This window comes from Ictidomys tridecemlineatus, chromosome 11 (assembly GCF_052094955.1).
Source record: "Ictidomys tridecemlineatus isolate mIctTri1 chromosome 11, mIctTri1.hap1, whole genome shotgun sequence".
NCBI classification, from domain to species: domain Eukaryota; kingdom Metazoa; phylum Chordata; class Mammalia; order Rodentia; family Sciuridae; genus Ictidomys; species Ictidomys tridecemlineatus.
Window position 1 is genome coordinate 102,359,883 of NC_135487.1, and position 18,760 is coordinate 102,378,642.

At 41.7% G+C, this 18,760-nt stretch overlaps 2 protein-coding genes and 1 non-coding gene across 5 annotated transcripts in view; 2 read left to right on the forward strand and 1 right to left on the reverse strand.

The window, feature by feature from the left end:
• The first annotated feature begins 1,467 nt into the window (after nt 1–1,467).
• Nucleotides 1,468–1,868, forward strand: LOC120891106 (small Cajal body-specific RNA 2). Its single transcript, XR_005735528.1, has one exon.
• Nucleotides 1,869–7,939: 6,071 nt separating this feature from the next.
• On the reverse strand, nt 7,940–14,139 carry Cfap276 (cilia and flagella associated protein 276). The gene is made up of 5 exons (XM_005338070.4): nt 13,947–14,139; nt 9,821–9,937; nt 9,064–9,179; nt 8,474–8,595; nt 7,940–8,075 (listed from the first exon to the last, which is right to left on the reverse strand). The coding sequence occupies exons 1-5, from the start codon at nt 14,025–14,027 to the stop codon at nt 8,005–8,007; spliced, it is 507 nt and encodes a 168-aa protein (XP_005338127.2). The 5' UTR covers nt 14,028–14,139; the 3' UTR covers nt 7,940–8,004.
• An 857-nt stretch (nt 14,140–14,996) lies between these two features.
• Elapor1 (endosome-lysosome associated apoptosis and autophagy regulator 1) overlaps nt 14,997–18,760 on the forward strand; it is a 90,302-nt gene continuing 86,538 nt past the window's right edge. For 2 of the 3 annotated variants that reach the window (XM_013364156.4, XM_013364158.4), the window contains exon 1: nt 14,998–15,337. In XM_013364156.4, the coding sequence (XP_013219610.3) occupies nt 15,185–15,337 (153 nt within the window). In that variant the 5' untranslated portion in view covers nt 14,998–15,184. Of the gene's footprint in view, nt 15,338–18,760 lie in introns of all 3 variants that reach the window. The other variant, XM_040287443.2, reaches the window with a different exon arrangement.

Genomic DNA, 18,760 nt, shown 5'->3' on the forward strand with positions numbered 1-18,760 from the left:
TGAGAATATATGATAGCCTAGCTTTCTCCTTTCAGGGGAGATGAGGTTTCATAAAACTTAGGTATTTTGAATAAGGTAGAAAGCACTCATGCAATACATTTAACCTACCTTTGCTACTAAAATGTAAGTATTATCTCCCATAATCAATGAAGTAATTTATTCAAATGAAGTTTATCAGGTAAACCAGCCAGGCACCTAAAAAAATCTTTCAGCCAACAGAATCTTGTCTCATACAACAGATATTCCCCTACTCCTATTTGTTTATTCTAAGTGCCTGGCACATATACAGATTATGATTTAAGAAATTATTTCTATTAATCTCTAAAATTCTTTTGCTTTATCTTCTCCCTACACTCTAATTTCATTGAAAAAGAAGGGAAGAGGAACTGAGATGTTGAAAGTTGTGATCTCTACTGTGAGAGGTGCCAGTTCTACTTACATAATCACTATTCATTTTATCTTTTTGGTGGTATTGGGCTGCTATTTTTCACTATACTTGTGGACTTTGAAAGTTAGACATGTTTTAATGGATGTGAATGTAAATGACTGCCACACCATCAAATTCTGAGCAGCCAGAGGGCTCTGTGAGGCAAGGGATATGCCTTCCTATCTTTACCCATTTCACAGATACCCTGACCACCTTGTTTTTGAATTTAAATATTCCTCGGGTGCTCCAGATGTGGCTCTAGCGGTAGCACGCTCACCTTGCATGCGGGGGCGTGGGGGAGGCGATGGATTCGATCCTCAATACCACAAAAGTAAAGATATTATGTTCACCTAAAACTAAAAAATAAATATTAAAAAAAAATATTCCTGGGGCTGGGAGTGAGTGTGACTCAGTGGTAGAACATGACTAGCATGGGTAATGACCTGGTTTTGGTCCCCATTACTCAAAATATGTATCAAGAAAAGCAAATCTAGGGCTGTGGTTGTGGCCCAGTACTGGGTTCGATTCTCAGAACCACATAAAAATAAGTAAAATAAAGATATTGTGTCCTTCAACCACTAAAAATATTTTTTTAAATGAAAACTCCATTCCTCACCTTTTCTGTGGTGAAATGATGCTTGCCTTCTCCCTTAGAAGAACTCTTGGAGCAGCTGATGCTCTTGGTGGTGACTATTGGTCACTCTGTCCGTGCAAAATAAACCATTCACCTAAAAATCTGACATTGGATCATCTTATACTCAACATTTTAAAATTTAAGACAAAAATTAAGTCGAGATAAAAGAAAACTATAGGTGTGCATATGAAGGTTTATATGAATTAATATAAAGATCAAAAGACAACCACCATTCAGTATTAACTCAGTCTCCTCTCCCTAAGGCCTCCAAGCCACACGAGGGCAGCAGGACGCGTCCTGGACAAGATTGTGCTAGAGAGTCACCCGCCTATGGTGGGTGGCTTCTCCCAGAATCCTCCGCGGCGGCGGCGCCGGAGGGTTTAAAAGAGGGTGCGGACTTCCGCTGCCTCACGGGAGGGAGAGCGGCCTGGGCTGAGGGACTGTGTGTTGTGTGGAAGGTGCGTGTGGGCCCAGTGAGCGAGTGGACGCTCGAGTGTGTGTGCGTGGAGCGTGCAAGGCGAGTGCGTGTGCCCCACCTGCGCCCCTCCCCCCGCCTACACCTTGATCTTATTTGATCGGGTCGTGACCCCAGCCCCGCCGGGCCGCCCCGAAATGAAAAGCTCTCCTCCTGCGAAGCCCCCTCCTCTGGGCGCTGTGCAGTGAGGCCCTTTGGGCGGCGGCAGCGCCGCGGTCCCTGAGGTCCCGGAGCTGGTCCTATGGGCCCGGTGCTCAGAAGTGATGAATTGATCAGATAGACGAGGCCGGGCCTGTCCCGGGCCAGTGATTATCGAGGCGATTCTGATCTGAGCCCAGGCCACAGTCACCGGCTACCGAGCTTCAGGACGTTGGAGCAAGCACGTTACCGATCTGTGGCTGTGGCCGCTGACATGCGGAGGCGGAGAGTGAATGGGCCGAGAGCAGTTTCCCTGCCTCGGAGCTGGAAGGTGACCGAGGCCTTCCCTTTTTCCTTTTAGGATAGGGGTGTCTCTCTCTCTCTCTCTCTCTCTCTCTCTCTCTCTCTCTCTCTCTCTCTCTCTCTCTCTCTCTCTCCTTTTTTTTAAATATCTTTATTTCATTTTTATGTGATGCTGAGGAATGAACCCACTGCTTCACGCATACTAGACGGGCGCACTACCACTGAGCCACAAACCTAGCCCCCCAATAGGCTTCTCTTTTGACTGTGGTACTCACGCTGGTGCCCCCAGAGCTAAAGGCACCTTACAGTCGCTGCCGCTAAGGCGGAAAAAGAAGTTTGTCTTACATAGGTACACATTAAACTTACAGGAATACACATTCCAGGGATTTGTCCAGAATTTAACGAATTAGAATAGAAATCTAGGAATTTTAAAACTTTATTTTTTCCACCAGGGATTGAACTCCGGAACATTCAACCACTGAGCCCATCCCAGCCCTATTTTGTATTTTATTTAGAGACAGGGTCTCACTGAGTTATTCAGCGCCTCCCTGTTACCGAGGCTGGCTGTGAACTCCTGCTTCAGTCTCCTGAGCTGCTGAGATTACCACTGCGCCCTGCAATTTTTAAAAATTGTACATATTTATGAAGTACCATGTAATGTTTCAATGCACGCATACATTATATAATATACACTTTAGGTAAATATTTCTGTCTGGAAAAAGTATCTTTATGATGAAGACATTCATTCAACATTTGTGTTTCTTCTCTCTCTCTCTCTCTCTCTCTCTCTCTCTCTCTCTCTCTGGCATTGAATCCAGACTTAACCACCGAGCTACATCCCTACCCTGCTTTTTTTTTTTTTAAGACAGTCTAAATTGCTTAATGTCTGGCTAAGTTTCTGAGACTGGCCTTGGCATCCCCAACTGTACTCACCAGCATATACAAACCACATTTTATTCCCACTATGAAAGCAACTTTTTTTTTTTTTTTTTTTAATATGAAGAGATGCTGTGTATTTGCCTTTCTGTGCCTGGCTTATTTCACTGAATGTAATATCTTCCAATTCCATGTGTGATGTTGCAAGTGACAGGATTTCACTCTTTATGGCTGTACAGTATTCCATATTTGTATATCACATTTTCTTTATCCATTCATCCATTAGTGGACATCAGTTGATGGAATTTCTTGTCCTTATGAATAATGCAGCAGCAAACATGGGAAGGAGGATGTTTCTTTAACATACTGGTTTTATTTCCTTTGGATGTATACCTATTAGTAGGATTGCTGAATCATATGGTAGTTCTATTTTTAATTTTTTGAGTAATCCTCCTTACTGTTTTCAATAATGGCCATACTAATTTACATTTCTACCATCAGTGTTCCCTTTTCTCCACATCCTCACCAGCACTTGTTATCTTAGTCTTTTTGATAATTGCCATTTTAACTGGAATGAGATGATATTTCATTGTGGTTTTAATTTGCATTTATCTGATGATTTTGAACTTATTAATACCTGTTGGATTGTCTTTTGATAATTATCTATTTAAGTGTATTGTGCATTTTTTATTTTTTGTTTTTTTTGAGGTCCTTACATATTCTGTATATGAATGTCTCTATAGCTTGCAAATATTTTCTCCCATTCTGTAGGTTGTTTTCCTTCACCATGTTGGTTGTTTCTTCTCTGCAGAAGCTTTTCAGTTTGACATAATCCCTTTTGTTTGTCTTTTTGCTTTGTTTCCTGTGTTTTGGGGATCTTATTTAAAAAAATCTTTGTCCAAATTGGCTGCAGTGGCACATGCCTGTAATCCCAGTGACTTGGAGACTGAGGCATCAGGATCAGAAGTTCAAGGATAGCCTCAGCAACTTAGACCTGTCTCAAGAAGGACTGAGATGTCCAATTCAAGAACACAGGATGTCAACAATTTTTTTTTTTCTTATTTTAGAGATTTTTCACCTCATGGGTTAAAATTTATCCCTTGGTTTTAGTTTTGTTTTTGTGGTACTGGGGATTGAACCAAGGGCCTCAGGCGTGCCAAGCAAACCCTATATCATTGAACCACATCCCAAGACCCTTGTTTTTTAGTTATTGTAAATGGAATTGCTTTCTTGATTGTTTTTGGATTATTCACTATTGGCACGGAAACACCACTACTTTATGTATTTTGATTTTGAATTCTACAACTTTATTAAACTTGTTTATTAATTCTAGTAGTTTTTTGGTGGAGTATTTGGGGTTTTCTACACATAGCATTGTGTTGTGTTCATACAATGACTTATTATATATGGACTTTATTATGCTGAGGTATTTTCCTTCCACACCTCGTCAGAGGTTTTATCAGGAAGGGATGTTGAATTTTGTCACATGCTTTTTTCTGTATTTATTGAGATGATCACATGATTTTTATCCTTCATTCTGTTGACATAGTGTATCATGTTTATTGATTTATATGTAGTGAATAAACTTTTTAATGTGCTATTGGATTCTATTTGCTAGTATTTTTAAAATATTTATTTCTTATTTGTATACAATACCTTTGTTTATTTTTATGTGGTGCTGAGGATCGAACCCAGGGCCTTGCATGTGCTAGGCGAGCACTCTAACGCTGAGCTACAACTCCAGCCCCAGCCACAACCCCAGCCCCTATTTGCTAGTATTTTGTTGAAGATTTTTACATGTATGTTCATCAGGGATATTGGTCTATAGCTTTGTTTGTTGTGTCCTTGTCTGATTTTGTAAAACGAGTTTGGAAGAATTCATTCCTTTTTAGTTTTTTGGAATAATTTAAGAATAATTTTTAAAAAATGAATTCTTTAAATGCTTGGTAGGGATCTATATTTTATGTATCTATCTATCTATCTAGTTATTTATTTATGGTACTGGGGATTGAGCCCAGAGTGCTTAACCACTGAGTCACATCCCTATCCCATTTTAAAATATTGTATTTAGAGACAGTATCTCACTGATTTGTTGAGGCTGGCTTTGAACTCAGGATCCTCTTGCCTCAGCCTCCCAAGCAGCTGTGCTGGGTGGGTTCAATCTATCTATTTTTATAGTCCATAGGCTTTTATTAATTTTTTACATTTATTATGTCAGGAATTCAAAAGTTCATGCTCCTTTTGTTCTCACAAAATGTGCTTCTCTAGATGGAGCAGGCTGGTGCTGCAGCTGAATCCAGTTACCTTTCTCTTTGGATTCCTTCTTTTTCTGATCATTTTCCTTCACGTTTCAGGAAGCTGTCTCGGCTCTTGGGGTGCTTAATATGCTCAATACGCACATTAATTCTGTTGGCAGGAATCTTGCCCTTAACTTGATTATTCACAACAATGCCAACAGCATGGTGGGTAACATTGTAGACTCTCTGTTTTGCCATTATTACTTACATTTGTGGAACATTCCTTTTTAAATAGCACCCATTCCCTTAATGTCTACAATATCACCCTTCCTGTAGATTTGCATATATGTGGCCAAAGGAACAACTCCATGTTTTCTAAAAGGCCTAGAGAACAAATATATCAGGTTCCTCTCCTCTTTACCTTTGTTTGTCATTTTGGTGAATTACTGGAAGATAGTGGTTCCAGCCAGAAGTCTTTATAAATATTTTTTCCAAAGAAGCCCAATTTATTACTTTCCTCATACAAGTCCTGTTCTTTTCCATGGTGATTGATGTGCCTTTTCCACAAATTCCAACCTTCCTTCTACCCATACTCCCCATGTCTGTTAAAGTGTATATAGAGATAGCAGATACATTTGTTAAGGATTTTGCCTGATATCAACATTAGATTTCCAATGATTTCTTCTTTCAGGTACAATGTTGCAATCCATTCATTCTTCTTCCAGTCTTTTTTTTTTTTTTCTTTTTCCAGTCTTGAAGCCATACAGGGCCTAAGTTTAGAATGGTTTTTCAATTTCCCAGGACCCCAGTTTTGTCATATATTCCAAACATGCTCCTCTTATTCCAACCATGAACCACTTTCCAGAGCAGAAGGGTGACCCTCATACAGATTAATCCTGGAACACCCAGAGGCCTCGGAAATCCAGCCCCACAAGCTCTACCCACCCCCATCCCCCAAGAGAACTGCCATTGCTCTGAACTCTCAACAGCACACCTAGCTTAAGAATGAGGGCTAGGTGTGGCTTTTAAGGAGATGACTTCAAGGACCATTCATTGGCCTCACGTGGGTACTAAGCTGGAGATGGCCATCTTGGCCTTATCAGGGTCTGTATTTTTAAAAGCTTCAACATGGACAATAGTAATAAATTCTGTTTTTGTGCTGAGGATCAAACCCAGTGCCTTACACATACTAGGCAAACATTCTGTCACAGAGCTACATCTCCAGTGGTAATATAATCTGTTAACTGCACATCAGGTGATTGATTATCCAAGGAGTCACCTCTCTACCAACTTTAGTCATTTTAAATAATGAGAACTGAAACTTAATATTGCCATGTGCCAGCAAATACTATCTAAATAGAAAGTCCCACTGGAAGTTTGCTTTAAGGACTACATTTGAGTACCTGGAAGAAACCCTTTCACAACTGAATTAATGCATACATTGTCAGACAATTAGATAATTAGTGTTATGTTCTTGGTTATCAAAAATACTCATGTAACTTTGGGATTTTGAATTGGTGAATATTCATGATTCGTGGAAAAGCATGATACACACTACAATCTTAGTCACACAAAATGGGATATTATGTATGTACATGTACAACCTGGAGGGACAAGTCTAGCTAAGTTGCTTGTGACTGGATGACTTTGTTCTTTGCTTGTGTTTTTTACTTTTTTCTGTAATGCACAATTAGCTTTTTTTTTTTTTTTAAAGAGAGAGAGGTAGAGAGAGAGAATTTTTAATATTTATTTTTTAGTTATCGGCGGGCACAACATCTTTGTTTGTATGTGGTACTGAGGATCGAACCCGGGCAGCACGCATGCCAAGCGAGTGTGCTACCGCTTGAGCCACATCCCCAACCCACAATTAGCTTTTAACTTAAAAAAAAAAAAAAACCTATTTTTTAAAATGAATATTACACAATATTTTAAAAGATCCTTAGGCCATTTCTTGTCCAGTCTTTATGAACACAGAAGGTTCTTGGGAGTGACTTATAATTTTAGAAACCACACTAAAGGATTATTTTTTAGACACCTTCAAACCGAAACACCTTTTTTTTTTTTTTTTTTTTTTTTGGTGTGTGGTGCTGGGGATTAAACCCAGGGTCTTGTACATGTGAGCTCTACTAATTGAGCTATATCCCCAGTCAGAGTTTTGAATGATGTTATAAAAGTAAACACAAGTTATATATTATAGCACAAATTGATAAGGAAAGGGAGTTGACTACCAGGCAAGGAGACAGAAGCAGCATTAGAGATTGGACAATGGCAAGTAGCCAGAACCAAGGAGATGGAACCCTCCAAGAAAAGTAGAATCTAGCAGATGACCAAACCCAAGAAGTCTGAATGTATAAAGTATGACCTTAGCAGAAATATTAATGCTACTTAGAGCTCTAAAATTACAGTGTTCCATAAGATCCTCAAGAGCGTGGGCTAAGTTTTGTTTCCTCAAAAGATTTGCAAGAAATGTTGAGTGGATAGCCCTTTTTTTTTTATAGATATATATTTATTTTTTAGTTTTCGGCGGACACAACATCTTTGTATGTGGTGCTGAGGATCCAACCCGCGCCGCACGCTTCAAGCGCGCTACCGCTTGAGCCTCATCCCCAGCCCCAAGTGGATAGCTCTTAATGGTTAGATTAACTTCAATTTGCAACATGTGAATACCTGTGTCCGGCCAAAAACAATGTTGTTGTAGTCTAAATCTTTATCTCTTCAGCAAGACTAATTCCAAATTGCAAATACACCCAATAGGATTATTTTCTAGGAGTTGGGAAATTTCTCTCCCATGTTTTAAGAGTAGACGAGAGGCACCTCACAGTTATAAGTAACGGACATTTCATGCTTCATTTTGCACAAATCTGTTTAATGGAAATAGATGGCAGGATGTCCACAGTCCACTGACCTGTCAACACTAGGTGGAGAAGAAACCACCGTCATTCTTTCGGGAGTAACCGCCATTGGTGGCTGCTGTATGAGGAGACACTGGAGAAAAGAGAAGAGGGATGAGCTTGAATTTTTAATCAGCAGTACATTATGGGAACTATAGAATTTTTACAATAGCTGGAAAACTGGCATAAGAAGGACTGATGGGAGGTATAGTTCTACTCCCAGGTGTCTTCCATGCTGAAAATGTTTATTGCTTAAACCTAAGGCTCATCTGAGAGGCTCACCTGAGAGTCTCTGAAAAATCAAATTTCCTAGCTCTACAGTCAACATGTCCCCTGGTATTAGTGTGATATTTACCAATTTAATCACTGCTTTCCAACACCCTCAGTAATCCCTGATCTTCCCTACCAGCCATTAGCCTCAAATCTGATACTTGGGTCCATTCAGAAAGACTTGTACTATCTTATCTGCCCACTCAATTTTCTAACCCTCACCTATGGATCCCTGGATGCTGTGGATACATTCCTTCTTAGGATTAATCCAGTGTCTGATGGTCCAGGAAGTGATGGGGGGTGGAGCAGGAAGGGGTAAACATTCCCCAGACAGGCACTTGGTTCTAGAAGATGGTGTGGGGCAAACAAAGGAGAGTAATCAGAGAAAGATGAGGAGAGAAAGATAATTTCCAAGACCCCAAAAGTAAAGTAGGCAGGGCTGGGGCTGTAGCTCAGTGGTAGAGCACTTGCCTAGCATGTGTGAGGCACTGGGTTCGATCCTTAGCACCACATAAAAATAAATAAAATAAAGGTATTCTGTCTGTCTTCAACTACAAAAAATAAATAAATATATGTATTTTTTTAAAGTAGACAAAGCGTCTTTTTTCCCTTTGGAATTAATGAAAAGTTTTGCTTATTTATACAGATGAGTACCATCTTGGATGGTTTCTATTCATTTTAGACAATTAAAATACAGAAAATACAGATAGATGTAAAAATAGAGAACTTTATGCACAAATTAGTAGCTATCAGTGACATTTCACGTTGTATAACTGGATGGCAATCTACCAAAGTGGGTTTCTACCACTTACTTGTGGATGTCCTGGATAGTCTCCTGGTGTAACAGGATCTCACTTTTGTTCTTGAATGCCCCACTGTGGTGGTCATACAAGGTGGTTAAGCGGAAATCCAGGTCATCCTTTGGTATCTACAGGGGAAGTCAATTCCCCCAGGGTTAACTCGGTCACCTGTGCCTCCATTTTAGCCAAGTTCTGTTGGGTTTGTGACTATTCCCCAGAAATATAATGTTGGGCCTGAAATCTACCAACTCCTTATGACACTAAATTGTTGTGCATGATGACTTCCTAATTTGTCAATATGGGCTAGGGCTGTAGCTCAGTGGCAGAATGCTTGCCTAGCATGTATGAGGCACTGGGTTCAATCCTCAGCCCTACCTAAAAATAAATAAATGCATGCTGTCCATCTATAACTACAAAAAAAAAAAAAAGAAAAAGAAAAAGAAATCATCTCCCTTATGATTACTTTCAAGGAGTGGTGACATGGCAATATTGTCTTTGAATTTGGCTTAATAAACTTGACCTTATATTCAGTTCTTGTTTTAATAAAAAGAATATAAGAAATCTAGTAAAAATGACTTGTTGCAGATAACTGCCTGGAGCAAAACCCAAGCCTTGTGACTTGATAAATTGGTTTTGGATTTGGTAAGATCTCAGATTGGGGCCAATAGGAAAGATGATGAAGCAGTCAGGTCAGGCTACCTGCATTATTAATGGATATTCATGAGTCATAAGTGGACAGAAAGATAAGTAATATTTCAATGCTAAGTACCGTGGGATTAAAAAAATAGGCATCCCGCCTTATGGAGTTGATTGTGGGAGTTGAGCTGAGTCGACTCCAGGGTTCCTGTTGTTGATCAAGGTGAGTTTGGTTCTTGTGTGGCAATTTCTGCAAAAGAGAAAACACCCATGGCCTAGTTATAGAAAGTCTTGTTGATATGGTAGCATCAGGGACATCTGCAAAAAGAAGAATGATGTGGGGTAAGACTCCTAGGTTTTTTTATAACTGGGAGAAATGGGCCAGGAATATAGAGAAAGGAGTGAAATGAGATAGGTTTGGGTAAAGAGTAGGGAATAGGTAGGGAAAATGATGAGCTCAGGTTTTGGTGTCCTGAGTTTGAAGAAAAGGTGAGACTGCTAATTCATTTGGCAGGAAATCAGAAGTGTGCAACTTGGGAGGACAGCTTGGAACAAAGTAATAAAGATCAGGGTTTGTCTGTATGCCTCAGTAGTTGAAGCCTGCAAGAAGTCTGACCAAAAGGGAGAGCCAGCTCTTGAGGATTGCATAGTATTATAGCTGGGAGTGGGGAAGGTGCCATGAGAAGCAATTAGGGGCAAAATCAGGAGTGCAACATTTAAGTAGGTGAGAAAAGCTTTCAGTAAGCAAGGACATGTCATTCATTGTGTTAGGTTTGGATCTAGGTATGTCCCTCAAAAAGCTCATGCAGCAATGTTCAGAGTTGACAAGATTGGATTACGAGAGCTGTGACCTCATCAGTGGGTTAATCTGATGGATTAACAATTTGGATGGACTGCTGGGTGGTAACTGTAGGCAAGCTGGAGGAAGGAGTCTCTGGAGGCGCAGTTTGGCAATTATATCTTGTCCCTGGCTCCTTACTGTCCCTCTGCTGCTCTCTGGCTGCCATGAGCTGAGAAGCTTTCCCCCACCATACCCTTCTGCCATGATGTTCTGACTTACCTCAGGTCCAGAGCAATAGAGTTAGTCAACCATGGACTGAACCTCTGAAACCATGAGCCAAAATATAAATTTCCTCCCCTGAGTTGTTCTTGTCAGTTATTTTTTGTCACAGTGATGGAAAGCTGAATAACACATATTGATTGAAGGCATGTCAGAAAAAAACCCGTTGAACAATAGTACTTTAAATAAGCCCCACAAGCATGAATGTGTAAATCACAAATTGATTTCTCCATTACATATAAAATGCCAAATTTTCACCACTGTATATCCAGGACCTAGCACAGTGACCTAACAAATGGTATTCGAAAAATGATACTGGATGAATCAATGATTGAATTCCAGTGAGTATAAACTAGAGTGGATTAGAAACATTCAACTTATATCCAATGTTGTAACCTTTATTCCTCTCAATACAGTTGTTTGACTTAGCTCAGTTAGACCTTAATTGAACAGTAGTATTGAACCCTGTCCTATCATTGACAGATGAAAACTGAAATGAAAAAAAATATATAAATATGCAAATATAAAATATGCAAGAATAGGCTCAGATATCCCTTGCTGTGCTTTGGACAGCTTTCCTCCCACTCTCTTTGAAGTCCTGCAGGAGGCTTGTCATCTCTATCAGCCTAAGAATGAGATTGCCTTTCACTGAGAAAGTTGAGACTGTCAAGCACAAAGGCCACCTACATATTCACTTTCCTTCCTTCACAGGGAAAGGGAGCCCATTTTACTCAAGAGTAGCCTCCCTGGACCCAGACCTTCCCTATGTGTGAGCTTCAGAGACCTGTACCACTTGCATCTTCCCCCGCCCCCGACCCTATACAGGGATTGAACCCAGGGACACTTGACGACTAAAACCCAGCCAGTTTTATTTTTTATTTTGAGACAGAGTCTTGCTAAGTTGTTCAGGATCTCACGCTACATTGCTGAGGCTGGTTTTGAACTTGTTATTCTCCTGTCTCAGCCTCCTAGCTATTCGGATTACAGTTGTACACCACTGCACTTGGCCCCTTCTCTTCCATCTTGCCTCCCATTCCTTTATCATGCTCCAGCTACCATTTTGCCACCTTCTCTACAGAGCCAGACTTCTTCAAGAAGATGACTACCTTCACTTCCTCCCCATTCCTATCCCCTCTGCTGTCCCATGCAGTCTGGCTTCTGCCTCCAGCACCCACTGAAACTGCTCTTGGTGATCAAGGATCTTTGTGGCTAGATCAGGAGAATCCTTCCTCATTTTAATTGATTATTGTGGTTTCTGGCACGACAACTCTGAATTTTCTCAAATGTTCTCTCCATCCTGTGAGTTCAGCTCCTCTTGGTTTGCTTATGGCTTCTATGTCTCAATTTCCCTCTCTCTGGCCTAGACACAGTGATATTTTCCAAGGTCTAGTGTCTGCTTTTCTTTTTTTCACATTCACTGGATTCTCTCCCATGGTTTCAACAACCATTTAGATACTGTGTCTCCCAATTACATCTTCAGTCCAGAACTCTCAATCCTGTTGCCTACAACTAATCTCAACAAAAATATTCCTTGGGCTGGGGATGTGGCTCAATCGGTGGTGTGCTCGCCTGGCATGCGTGCGGCTCGGGTTCGATCCTCAGCACCACATACAAACAAAGATGTTGTGTCCGCCGAAAACTAAAAAATAAATATTAAAAAAATTCTCTCTCTCCTCTCTTCACTCTCTCTTTAAAAAAAAAATTGTTCCATAGGCACCACAAAAACAACATCTATACAATTGCTTCAATCTTTCTCCCCAAACCTGTTTCCTTAGGACACCTCATTTCAGTGAATGGTAACAAACTATCAAAACCTACGAGTTATCTTAGATTGGCCTCCTTTCCTTGGACCCATATCCAGTCAGCCACCAAGCCCTATCCATCGTATCCTTTGCATCTTCCTCAAATCTACACCTTATGGCCACCCCCTACATCACTGCCACAGTGATGTAGGTTCACTGTTTTTCCTCATGGAAGTTGCTGACCCTGCTTTCTAGCTGATCCCTCTTGTCTCAGTCCAGTTCTACCCAATCCACTGTCACATGTGTTTTCTAAAACACCATCTGATTGTATCACTCCAGTGCTTTAAAATCCCCCCGTGACTCCCACACATCGAGGATGAAATTCCAATCAATTAGCATTGTGTTCACAGTACCCAAGCCACCAAGGTCACTTCCCCAGCACTGATCACTCGATGCTTCCATTTCACACGTGTACTTCAGCTCTTACAGACTATGAAGTTCCCTAAACAGGCCAACCTCTCTCTCCTTTCCATATATACATCTGATACTTTCTTTTCCTTGAATGCCTGATTCTTGTTTCTTTCCTTCTGATTAACATTCTATCTACTCCTTCACCGGCCCAACTAACTCATAATTGGATGTCAAAATTCACCTGCTCTGGAAAGTGTTCTTTCAAGTTACTGGTTGTCTGGGTACCTTACATATAACTCTGTCACAATGCATGTGTCATTGTGCAAGCATTTTTGCTGTTGCTGATCTCTTTTCTTCTATAGTTTCTTGAGAGCAAAAGCTCTACCTAGTTTGTCTATATGCACTAAGTATTTATCAGAGTACCTTACACATCTGGTATTTAATAAATGTTGGATAAGAGGAAGTTCTTTGATATTGTCATTAAGCCTAAGTTACCATTTAATTACCTTTTCACCTCTTCAAATAGCCCAAACACTTCTCCCAGAAAAGATCCTCTAAATTCCCAGATCACTGACCACATCATGCTACACACATGTACACATAGACATATTCTGGCATTAACCAGAAGACAGAGGCTGTGAAGACAGAAGTAGGAAGCACAACCTGGTGTCTTTCAGAGAACTCTCCTACTTCCTATATCATTTATCCTCAGAGAACAGCTTTCCAAACAAGGGAAGAGGGTAGCTTGGTGGAACCTGAGCCCCAATTATTTGTACTAATCCCTACTTTGAGCTGCAATAACCCCTTTTTCCTCTAGACTAGAACCGTCCTTCCCTCTGCTCAATGGCACTTTCAAAATGTCAGTCAACCTGAACGTGGGGACCAGGAGACCAGGCCAGAACCGCTTTCTCTGGTACCGAAGTCAGAGGCCTCACCAGAGGTTCTTCATGTTACCATCTCTGCCCCTCACATCAACAGACTTTCGGCAACCCTACTGGGAGTTGGAGCAAGCAACCTTGGAAGCCTTTGCGTAATACGCATTGTACCTTAGAAGCCGACAGTTTTCCCAAGCGGGAGTCGTCGTTATCTAATGTAGGTTGTTGGAAAGAGTCCCGGGTGGGAGGCATGCTTAAAAGTTGAGTGAGAAGCTCTTATTAGGATGGGAACCGGAGCAAATGCAGTGCAGTCTTGCTCGCGGAGGATCCTGGGTCCCAATTGTTTGGAACGCCCAGTTTCGGTTGCCCGGCAACTGCTCCTCCATCTGTGACTGAGATGAATTCCTTCGAGAGAGACGCCACCTGGCGGCTGAACTTGGGAGGCCCTTATAGGGGAAGCTGCTGGGAATGCCTAGGGAAGGGGCCGCCGCCGAGCTGCCTGGGAGCCCTACCCGAGATCTGCCCTCCTGAGCCTCAGATGAGGAACGCCGGTATCTCTCCGTACACGACTTCTGCAAAAGATGTCAGTTGCGAAAAGAAGCCCTAAAAGATGACCCAGAAGTTTCCTTCTCCCTCTCACTTAATAAATGGCTTCTTATTTTCAAAACAGCGAGAGAATTAGTGATGTCAAGGGACCCAAGAGCCCACGTGTGGTGCTTGGAAAATTGCCGGCTAAGGCAAACTCCTTGCTTGTACTCGGTCTAACTATGCAAACCTCAGGGTTGCTCAAAGAATCGATTGTAAATACAAGGACGGGTGGATGAAAGATCCCCAGAAGTGGTTTTTGCAGTAGGTCATAGGTATTGGGGCCAGTCTTTTGGGAGATGCCTTTTGGAAGGTAGAGATGGCGTCTCAACCTTCTATGGCTTCACATGCCACGTTTGCAAGACTAAAGTTACTCAGATATAGCCCTTGGCCGGGAAGGGCTGTAGAAAACGTGAATCGTTGGCGGTGGCTTGGAGGATGTTTTCTATCGCAAACGCGAGCCCTGCGTCCGCCTGTTGGGCGGGTGGCGAACCCGCGCGCGTGCATTCTCACCCCTCTCGTGCCAGCGGCGGCGGTTGTCATGGAGACCGGCAGGTGAGCGGCAGAGGCGCGCGTGGTCCCTGCCCCACCCGCGCTGAGCGAGAGAGGATGCGGTTGTCAAGGCGACGTGGATAGGAGGAGAGGACGGAGGGAGGAGGAAGGATGGGCGGCCTTCGCGTAGCCGCAGGGAGGTGACTGAAGGGAGCCCAGCCCCTTGCATCCTCCCCCTGTCTACCTCCCTCCCCTTTTCTTTCCGCCTTCTGCCAGCCGAAGCAGCCGCCGCAGCACCTGAGCCGCTACTGCTGCTCGCTCAGGACAACGCTATGGCTGAGCCCGGTCGCAGCCACCATCCCTCTGCCAGAGGCAGAGGAAGAACTGAGAGGCGCACACTCCGGCTTCTGTGGCTGCTGCTCTGGGCTGGGACCGCCTTCCAGGTGACCCAGGGAACCGGACCGGAGCTTCACGCCTGCAAAGAGGTACTGTCTACCCCTCAACCCGACCCCACTTTTGCTTAGAAAGATCCTGGATCCAGGCAGAGACCTTGGGGACCCAGGCACAGTTTCAGTAGACCACAGAGTTTAGATTTCTTTGGGGATGAGGCATGGGGGAGGGAAGAGCAGCAGGCTGGCATCATGGGGAGGCCAGCCCACTGGAGGACTCACGAAAATAGATCACCCTCACACAGCTTGGGGTGCTGAGATCAACGAGAAAGGGCCCAGCTCCAAGAAGTGGAGTGACCAGGGTCCCTGGACTCAGAATGAGTGAGCAAGAAAACATGAATTGTTTTCCAGATGGGGTGAAGTTGCCTGTAAAGTGGTCGAAAACAAAAGATTATGTACAGAGAGGCAAAACAGAAAGAGGAAAGGCAGCTAGTGGAATAAGAAAGGAGTTAGAAAGGGGTGTGGGGGGAAAGTAGTGGACTGAAGTAGTGATTTTGTGGTTTAATCATACTTTGAAAGGTGGATGTGAAGGTGAGAGATGTGTGAGAGGGACCGTGGGCTCCCACCAACTCTCTGGTGTCATATTAAACACCCAGCTACTTTTGGGGCTGTTAAATGTATCGTCTTTACAGCCTTGCTGCCCCCAGCATACTTTGTTTAGTGTTTAGGACATTCCACCTTTATTCATATTTTAAGTTTTTGTACATCAAGTTTCTGCCAATCTCTACTCTCCTTCTCTGGACATCTGCTAACATATGTCATAAGTCTTTTTCAAGGTATTTTTCAAATGTTGGCATATTTCAGACAATAGGCAATGAATGTCTTCCAACCAAAAATGACTTCTGAAAATCCTTTGTAGAGAGAAACAAAAAGGCATTAGGAGTAATAATATTCAGTAATTTCTATATTATTGAAATAATAATTTTTATATCATTGAAAGAGCTCTGGGTAGGCTCTTTTTTTTTTAAAAAAAAAAAAACCATATGGTAGAGACAATGATAAAATATTTACAAGAACAATGTTGGGGAAGGCAAAATAAAAGTTCTGTTATCTCTGTGAAATGTGAAAGACTTCAAAATACATCAGAGTCCAGCCCTGTAAAAATAATCCCAATGTAAGTCTTAACTAAGATTTTAAGAGGTTAAAAAATATTCTTTATAAGTTGTTGGTGTTAACTGATTACCAATGACAGTTCCATCCAGTATGGATATCTATATCTATAGCTATATCTCTATATCTATATCTATATCTATCTATATATATATATATATCTTTTTTTTTAAAGATAGAGACAGGAGAGAGAGAGAGAGAGAGAGAGGGAGAATTTTTTTTTTTTTTTTTGTATGTGGTGCTGAGGATCGAACCCGGGCCGCACGCACTCCAGGCGAGCGCGCTACCGCTTGAGCCACATCCCCAGCCCGAGAGAGAATTTTTAATATTTATTTTTTAGTTTTCGGTGGACACAACATCTTTGTTTGTATGTGGTGCTGAGTATCGAACCTGGGCCACACGCATGCCAGGCAAGCGCGCTACCACTTGAGCCACATCCCCAGCCCTATATATATATATATCTGTATATATGTCTGTATATATGTCTCTCTCTCTCTCTCTCTCTATATATATATATATATATATATAATGTAATTATGAAGGTGTTCTGAGCACTAAATTGTCTACCACATAGCAAATCATGAGGAAATGAAAGGGATTTTTGTGTGAATAAAGATATTTGGCTTCAAAGACTCATAAATATGTCAAACATGACCCCAGTCAGTGGGACTTTTGACAACTTTCATTAGTCCCTATAACGACTTGCTCCAAGCCATATACTTTTCTACTACATCACTTTATGACATGTTGTAAAGATGATTGGGAAGAGGATGATACTGTCAGTGACTAGCTCTCTGGCCTTTCTAGCCTATGGTCTACCCAACTAAAATAGAGTCCAAACAAGCCCACTTGCCTAAGAATAAAACACTATCATTTCCTTTTGTGGAAAATTACCAATTCTTATTGAGATCTTGTTTAACTATGGAGAATATGAAATATTGAAGACATTAAACACTTTGTATCATCTTAGTTTGGAGAGAAGGAAAGATATAGATATTTAAGAACTCTAATTTGTGTGCAGATTTTGCCTTTAGTCCTGTTTAAATAACCAGTATTTGCTTAAGCAAATGGTACTACCACAAAGAGTGAGATTAAGGCAGTAGAAAGGTGTGGAGTTCAACATGCCAGGAGTCCAGGCCTGTTACTTGCCACACCATTTTTGGTTCTGTAGAATGGGCATTACAGTAAGACCTGCCTTAGATTGATTTGAGGATCAAAGGGAAAAAATAACATCTAAAACACAAAATAGTTACTTAACCCTTTTCCCTGCTCAGCTTCTTGGCTAGGAGATCCATACCTCACGCCAGGCTGGAAATTTCTTAGGAGCAAGCTCATTGGCCACAGGCATCAACAAGTTCTGTTTACACTCTCCTTGAGCAAACAGTAGCTGCTGAGCACCCTCCGCGCCAAAATAATAAGGAAGAAAATAAACCCATTATTACAGTATTCTTCATTTGGCAATATGAACTGATCCAACAAGTTTGGGGGCTTCCAACCCCCAAATGGGGAAAAACTAGTCCAATGTAGACTAGCCCATCTCTGTTCTTAATCTTCGTATGAATTTCTTGTGAGCTTGTGTTAATGGCAGGGACTCTTTTCAGGCCAAGGCTAACCCTAATGACAATAATGCTATATATTTGGTCCATCTTCGAAACATCTCTTTGGATCTAATCAGGAAAAAGAGAGGTTTAGCTTGAGGCCTAAACTGAGGTGGCAAAGAACTGGGAATTGTACCCTGCTGGACGTGTACTGGAGCTTGGCATTCTTTTCACAGTTTTACAATAATCAGGTCACCAGTGGAACTAAACATCCTGTATGATGTTTGTCTTCATGAATCATTTCTTTAACCTGTGCTAGCTCAGGCGAAGTGCTAACTAAGAGCCAAAGGTCTGTTTTCCATAGCACAATGGATCTAAATCAAATGAGAGAGGAACAGAAAACTGCCTTTAACACGATCTCCCTTGTCCTGAGGCTTGAGGCTAATTGCCCCCAAAGGGACTTCCCAATCTATATTGAAAAGCTCTTGGGGTTGAGCAATCTGGAAGACATGGATTGGAATAAATTTTTTTGAGTGAGTGATGATTCTGCCCTTTATTAACAACGCAAGTCAATTAACTTTTGACAGTCTAGGATTCCTGATCTGTAAAAGAAGGATGGTGATACCTATCTCACAGGGATGTTGTAAGGATTAAATTAAATTAGAGGACACATGTAAAGAGCCTACTCCATACCTTGACATATCACAGGTGCTCAAGAAATATTGGTAGACAGAAAAGTTAAGCACACAAATAATGACCCATAAATGATGACATAAGTTTAATGTGTGGTCACAATGCAGGGTGGTAGGAG